At 39.3% G+C, this 7,397-nt stretch overlaps 1 protein-coding gene across 1 annotated transcript; it reads right to left on the bottom strand.

Moving 5' to 3' along the window:
• Positions 1 to 3,267: 3,267 nt before the first annotated feature.
• six3a (SIX homeobox 3a) lies at positions 3,268 to 7,088 on the bottom strand. The gene is made up of 2 exons (XM_023804401.2): positions 6,169 to 7,088; positions 3,268 to 4,332 (listed from the first exon to the last, which is right to left on the bottom strand). The coding sequence occupies exons 1-2, from the start codon at positions 6,858 to 6,860 to the stop codon at positions 4,140 to 4,142; spliced, it is 885 nt and encodes a 294-aa protein (XP_023660169.1). The 5' UTR covers positions 6,861 to 7,088; the 3' UTR covers positions 3,268 to 4,139.
• Between the last annotated feature and the right edge of the window lie 309 nt (positions 7,089 to 7,397).

Consider the following 7,397-nt stretch of genomic DNA (forward strand, 5'->3'; position numbering starts at 1 on the left):
TGAGGGTGTTTCTTCAAGTTTGTTGTTCAATATTCTACTGTTCCACGTCTACATATTTTACTTTTTGTTGGTTGGGGAAATACGTTTGCAAGCACGTTCACGCACATGCAAGTCTAGGAAATCATGTAAATATAACATAATGGTGTAGTAAAATTCAAAAAGAAAAAAAACCTAATGTATAGTTCGTAGTATTCAATGACTTTTTATTGAAGGACATGAGCAGAATAAAATAATAATTTTAATAACTGAGTCAGGTTCCTCGCCATTGTTTTTCTAAGCAGCCATCACAACGTCATCTATGACATGCAATATAAATACCTACTGCAGTTAATCATTGCGTAAAATTAAGTCTGGCAGTGTTGAAGCTATGCTGCACCTGTCAAGAAGGAATGCAAGTACATTATTCTACTGTGAAATTACTGACAAACAGGTCATATATACTTTTTAATTACAGTAAAAAATTTGTTTGAAAACGCCACAACTGGTACATAAAATAGTATCGTAGCAAAAAATGAGCAATTTCTTATTGTTCGAGTGGCTTAATGACGTGCGTCGCCAAATAGCCGGTCTGTTATGTTCTAAGTGCGACATCCTACCTTTTTGGCAGCTGCATGTTAAATAACTAGCGTTAAGCGAACAGGCCCGGGTCTTGCAGAGAGCGACTGCAGTATGAGGCTGAACACGGCGCTGAATCCAGGTCAGAGGGAACTGGCGCTCTTTGAGAGCTGCATGAATACACACGAATAGAAAAGTTGTGTTCAGTTAACCGATGAAATCAGAGAAAAAACAGGGCAACGCTCGACTCCCTCACTGCAGGCAGCGGCCACATAGCTCTCGTCTGCCTAGCGTAAGGTTATGGGAATAGGACAAATAATCCATTCTGCTGTTTTTTTGACACACGCACTATAGGCGACACACATACAGATATTAAGGGAAAAAAACAAGTCTGTCCATTGTCATTGTACTTGTCTCACATTCTCGTTTACTTTCTGTCCCCATTCATATGTGAGTATCACACACAGCGAGTAGCGCTCAAAAACTTTCTTTGTTTTATGATATATTTGACCAGACAGCTCATGAACACGTACCTTCAGCAGAATGTTCAGATGTACTTAACAATCGGCAACTGCTGTAAATCAAATATTTAGAGTAGCTACAAAAATACACTTACGTGACCAAAAGCACACCTTACTTTTGCTGCTATGGATAGCATCACTTTATGCTTCATCTTATTTCAAATAAAGTTCAATAACTTTATAGGATGACCCAGCTGCGTATATGCATTTAAAGCTCGTGGCTGTGACATTAGTGTAGTAATAATTCCTGTATTTCTTTATATCGTAGCTTTAAAAGTAGCACTCTTAAGTGACCGACACATAAGATTAAAGGATTAACAACATTAATTATGCTGGAAAAAAATGTAACATTAGTTTGCAGCCATCTGTTTAATCACGTGGTAGTGTCCCCTTTATTGATAAAAACAAATGCGCTTGGATTTCCGATTAATTTAATCTTAATCAAGGTCCGGACTGTTGTGGCCCAGTAAACTAGGAACCTCTCGGAGGTGGCGATAAGAATCAGTCATGGGGGGTCAGCGGGATCCACTGGCTCCGTCCTCGTGATAGGGCCTATCTTTCCCGTGCAGATGGAGTTGGAAGCAAAAGGGCTTAAATACAGATTTATTTCAGCCACAATTAACCTCTGTGATTTCCGCATGCCACGTTGTTATCATCTGCCATTGTTGTTTGCGCTATTGGTAATATGATCATCTCGGGCTTGTCATACTTTTATGGTACACCGAATGTGAGTAATTTTAATTGGGGCAACACCGAGACTCTGGGCAGCTTAAGAAATGTTTCGCGTCCAAGTAATAAATATGAAACAGTACGCACTTGTCATGCGCATGCGCCTGGGGCAAGGAACCCGGTGATCTTTCAAAGTTGGAAAAAGTAGTTTGGCTTAACGTTGTCGGCTTAATCTTAAATCTCCGTCTTCACGTCTACGTAAACAGTTTGTAGGAGAGCACAGTATGCATAATTATGGCAATCGGCGTAGCATCACTAGTAAACCAAGTAGGCCTACCCTAGATTATTTTCTGGATTTATTAGGGTGCAACAAACTAGAATAATTAGGCCTATCAAACTACAGAATTTGTAATTGAACTTACACATGATTTGTAAATTAAAGCCGAATAAGAATAAAATGACAAAATATTTATACTTGCTTTGGTTTCTACATTTATGGATTATTTCACGTTAAGTCCTACTTCTGCAACATTATTGCTGTATCCGAGGAAAGTTGCCTATAAGCAGTTAATAAAGTTGGTAAGGACAAGCTCAAGCGGCCATTATGACAATCGAAACTTTCTAAATTCTAAAATTGTAAGCATCAGAGGTGAAAATAGAATTCGTTGTACAATGTAACTGTATGCCGGTGTCGGAATGACAACGGAGTGCATAAGCTTCTTTCATGGAGCTTTTGCAGCCGTCGCATGAGATTGCAAGGTTCGGCTAATTTATCATATTAGATTATATCTGTTAATAGATTTTTAATCCTATTTAATTACATGATTTTTTAAATGTACACATTTTTCTTATAGCATATTGGGGTTCTCAAAAAGCGAGTAGCGTTGAAGGCCTATACATTTTATTTCCTAGACATTATTAAAAGATACTTTGGGCAATTAGTGCCACCCTTTTTATATGAAGCCAAAGAATTTTCTTCTTTATATATAGTAGGCCTGCTTGCCTTGTGTTTGGATTTACCTTAAAAGTCTATGTGTATATGTTAGATACGTGTGTGTTTGTCTCATTATAAGGCCAGAGTAGCTAAAACGGAAATAGATTTTTTTTAGTCACGAGGAGTTTAGAACACTACTGGCCTCGCGAAGAAGAAAGACTCTTTCTGTTTTCCACAATGGGAGACTGAGGGAGGGGAGGAGTCCGCGATGATTAGTCTATTTAATGGCGCGTTTACTTAATTTCTGTATTCACTGGCAACCATAAACAAAAAAGAGCTTCATCTAAGCAGTACCGTAACGCTGGGTATATCGATGGATATATACATATCCATCCATCCATTTTACTAAAAATGACGTTTTGGTGTTCGTTGCATTCGATGGGAGCTTTACAGGGATATAGGCCTATATGTAATGTAAGATATGTAAACAATCGGTGGTCTGCGATAACTAGGCTACATGCAGTCAAGTTTTTTTGTAAAGAACAAAAAGACATACTACAAATTATATAAGAAAATGGAATACTGTATTTGATTTAGAAATTTGTACATAAACATAAACACGCAGGTAAAGAAACATTGATTAATAAGCGCCTTAAGCGAGCACGGAAGTGACTGAACACGTCGATGAGAAAATACTCCAAATTCGTAATTAACTGATTTTGCATAAAAGGTGACCGATAACACTCGATGGTTGCCTAGCGTCATTATCCCAATTAAAATATGAAACAAACCAACAAACGAACGAAAACCTAGAGCACTTCGTCTTACAATTTGACAAATATTTTTTTTATGAAGGAACACCAAGTCAAAAGTGAAGAAAGATAGAAAAGCAAACGAATAAGGAGAGCGAATATTATTTACAAGCATATCTCTACACATATATTACAGACTGGGAGAATGATCGCATTATTTAAGATATACATAATTCAATATAAAATCTTGAAATAAAAATAAAAATCTGTTACAGTCATAACTATTCGATTCCACATTTGACCAGTACCCCACAGGCAGTGACAGGAGTGTTTGTAAAAAGGTGCTTACGACTCAAATGATTGTCTGATGAACATAAAATAAAACAGGATCGCGTCTTGGCTGAGCGTCATCACTTGGGCTAAAACAGATATAGACCAAAAATGTGATAAACACCGGGTTCTGGTAATTCCCTCTTCTCGGCCATCCTTGTAAAAAATATTGAACTTAAAGAGTATTTTTCCCAGATACAAAAAAAATTATCATGCAAGTAGTGTGGGGGTAAGGGGAAGTCGTGGGTCCTTTTGAAAGCGCTTGAAAAAGACGTACTTCTATCTCTTTTAATAGTTAAACCAATTGGTCCTCTTTTCTTCCCCGATATTTAATAGTCTTTTCAGGTCCGTATTCCCTGTTAATATTGGTCTTCAGTATCATACATCGCATTCTGAGTCACTTGATGTTACTGAAAGCACGGAGGTGCCGGTTTCAACTCGCTCTGTCATACTTGATACGCTGGTCGTCGGACTGGCCGCAGTTGATGGCGATTCGGCCGAGCTGTGCGGAGTGCACCCGGACTCTGACAGAGAGCGCATGCCGTTCTGCCCTATTGCTTGATGCTGGAGCCTGGTTAAAACAAGAAATAACATCGCAATTAAAACACATCTCGATGTATCCCTCCGCAAAAGAGTCACTCTTCCCTTCTTCTGACTATTGCTAGCACCGTGTCATGAACGTGCTTAACCCTTCTTATGCCGAGTCGTCATCTAAGCCCTCTGGGAAAGTACAAAGATGTGTACACCATACCATGGAGAGTAAAAAGGAGGGTAAACAACAAGCAAATATCCAGGAAAAAACAAACACTACACGAGATGCAAAACTATTGGCCTACGGTTTTTTTGTAATTACAACAGTGCTATAGTGCTACGTTACATAAATGTATATAGCTTTTAAGCTACTTATTTTCTCATTTTTTACATTTTTGTATCGTATATATTTTAATTTACAGTAATTACGGTTTAACAGGGGTGTGCCACACTAAAGTAATCCGAAGCTCTTTGGTAATAATGGAATTGTATAACGAGTTTATCATCCTGATATAGCAACTTTACGTGAAGTCACTTCAGCATTTGTTTTGCTGTGTTATATAACCCAATGTGATTACGGCAAATAGCTAAACGTTTCAAATCTAACACGTACGTGTAGCCTACTTCCTAAGTGTACTAAATCGCGATTAACAAAATGCGCACCTGTGTTTATTGGGAAAATATTTCAATATTAACAATCATTAAACAAGTCACGTTATAAACCAAAGAATTGTGCATAATTTACAGTTTTTATTTTTGCACAATTTCTGACAGTTATAAAATGATTCAAATAATTCGTTGAATAACAGAATGGATTTAAAATGTAGCTAATTCTGTTTTTCTAGCTTGAGTGAGAAACCAAATATTGTAGCTAATAGTAATAATTATAAAAATGTAAAATACTATAAATATGTATTTTTGAGGATTAAATGTATGCGTGTAGTGTTAATGTCTCGTTCCGTGTAACCATTTTACACATAGGAAATAAAATACCGTCTGTACTTTTGTGCGCCTTGATAAAGCACAGATTTAGGCCCTTATTCTGCTATATTTTCATGAAGTATTTATATGCATTTAAATGGTGAAATATAGGCCTATGTATTTTTTTTCAAAGTGACGTTTATCACAATATACTGTACAGACCACTCCATTTTGTTTTGATTGCCATTACAGTGAAAGTATTTTAGCTAAGTAATTTAGAGGTCTACATAAAACTTTCCCTTGTTGAGATAAGATAAAACATTAATGCTTATTTTGTGATTTTAATGCCAGATAGCGAAAATGCCAGGGCTGAAATACATATGGTAATTTAATAAAAAGCTACATTTTGTTTTTGGTTCTCATTTATACAAAATCAATTATTGCAATATTCAACACGATGATTCATGCATTTTCAGTTGAAATTGGAGTATTTTCTGCCACGATTAAATATTCTTTTCAAATAAGAGCATATCCTCACTTGCTTGTTTTCTGCACACTAAAACTGATCGCTTGGCTGCGAATTTCTTTAATAATTTCTGAAATGTTTCTTTTCGTGCTTAGCATCTATTTGTGTTACTTTTTTGTGTTTCTGGCAGAAAAACCCGCGTTTATAAAGCATTTCCATGCAGCAGTTTCTGTTCACATTTGAAATAAAGACAAAAATGTCGCCGAGCTTTTACCCGCCTCCTATGTAACCCACGGTGTACATTTTACGTGTTTCCTCCACCGTCCCCTTTTCCACATTCTAAAATCCCGCGGACTGCTCGTTATTAAATCAGACTACGACCTGAAAATATTTTAGCCTCTCGAGAACAAAAAATGCGAAAGTCATTATTATTTTATTTCGTACGCACGATTATTTTACCGCAGACTTTAGAACAAAAACCCAACTGACCTGTTTTTTGCTGCGGCGGCTCTGTCTCTCTGCCTCCGATTTTTAAACCAATTCCCGACTTGTGTAGGAGTGAGTCCGGTGGCTTGAGCAAGTTCCCTTTTCTTGCTGGGGTTAGGGTATGGATCCTGAAGGTACCACTCCCTTAACAGGCTTCGTGTCCGCTCCTTGAAACAGTGAGTCTTCTGCTCCCCGTCCCAGATGGTCCTGGGCAGGGGAAACTTCTTTCGTACCCTGTACTTATCGACTGGTCCTAGCGGGCGACCGCGCAGTTTCTCGGCCTCCTGGTAGTGCGCTTCTAGCCACATTGCTTGCAGCTTGCCGTGGGAGTCCTTGGTAAACTTGTGATTTTCCAAGATATGGTAAAGGTCTCTGAAATTCCCCGTGTGGAAGGCGACCACTGCGCGAGCTCGGAGGATAGACTCATGCTTGTTGATCGCCTCGCACGCCCCCGGTGCGACGGGCAGAGACCATAGGAAGCGTCCCAGGCGCTCGATATCTCCGGTTTCTTCCAGCGTCTCGCAGACGCTCGCCACTTGCTCCGGAGAGAAGTTGAGGGTCGGTAGCTGAAACATTGACAAGTCTTCTGGAGACCTGGTGCTGGGTGCGCTGCTCGCCAAGAGCAAAGGGCGATCAGCGAAGTTTGGCAGGAAGAAATGGGAGGGATAAAGCTCTAAAGGGGATCTGAAAACCATGGAATGACCTGAGAGAGAAAGAAAATTATCAAGGAAAAGAAACGACGAGTAAAGATTGAATGATTCAATAGCTATCGCCTAATGACACCAGCCTCATAATATCTCCCCTAAATCCACCGTGAGTGTAGCATTGAAACATTTTGTTTCGCTTTTCTATTGGTCTTCTTGGTGTCGTTGTAAGGTTGTCATGGCAGCCCTGCCAATCACTGTCAAGCGTGCCAATCATTAGCCAGTACGTAGAGGCTTTCACCACTTCTGCTGCACGCACGGGGGGTTATCAGAAACCCCAATCTCAACACTACCCTCCCTCTAAACCGGCTCGCATGGAGTAAAAGCCAATGCTGGCCTATTTGTTGAATGGAATGAGCAATTAGAGGGTGGAATATTATTGCGATCTTAACGAGGCTCGTTAAGGCTAAAGAAGATATGTAGGAAAGAGGAAAGGGAGGGGGAAGGGGTTGCGGGGGTGCCGAATGGGCCGAGCAGGAACACGGCAATACACATTTGAATACAAGGCTCCTAACCGAGTCAATTCAC

This window comes from Paramormyrops kingsleyae, chromosome 3 (genome assembly GCF_048594095.1).
Source record: "Paramormyrops kingsleyae isolate MSU_618 chromosome 3, PKINGS_0.4, whole genome shotgun sequence".
Taxonomy (NCBI): domain Eukaryota; kingdom Metazoa; phylum Chordata; class Actinopteri; order Osteoglossiformes; family Mormyridae; genus Paramormyrops; species Paramormyrops kingsleyae.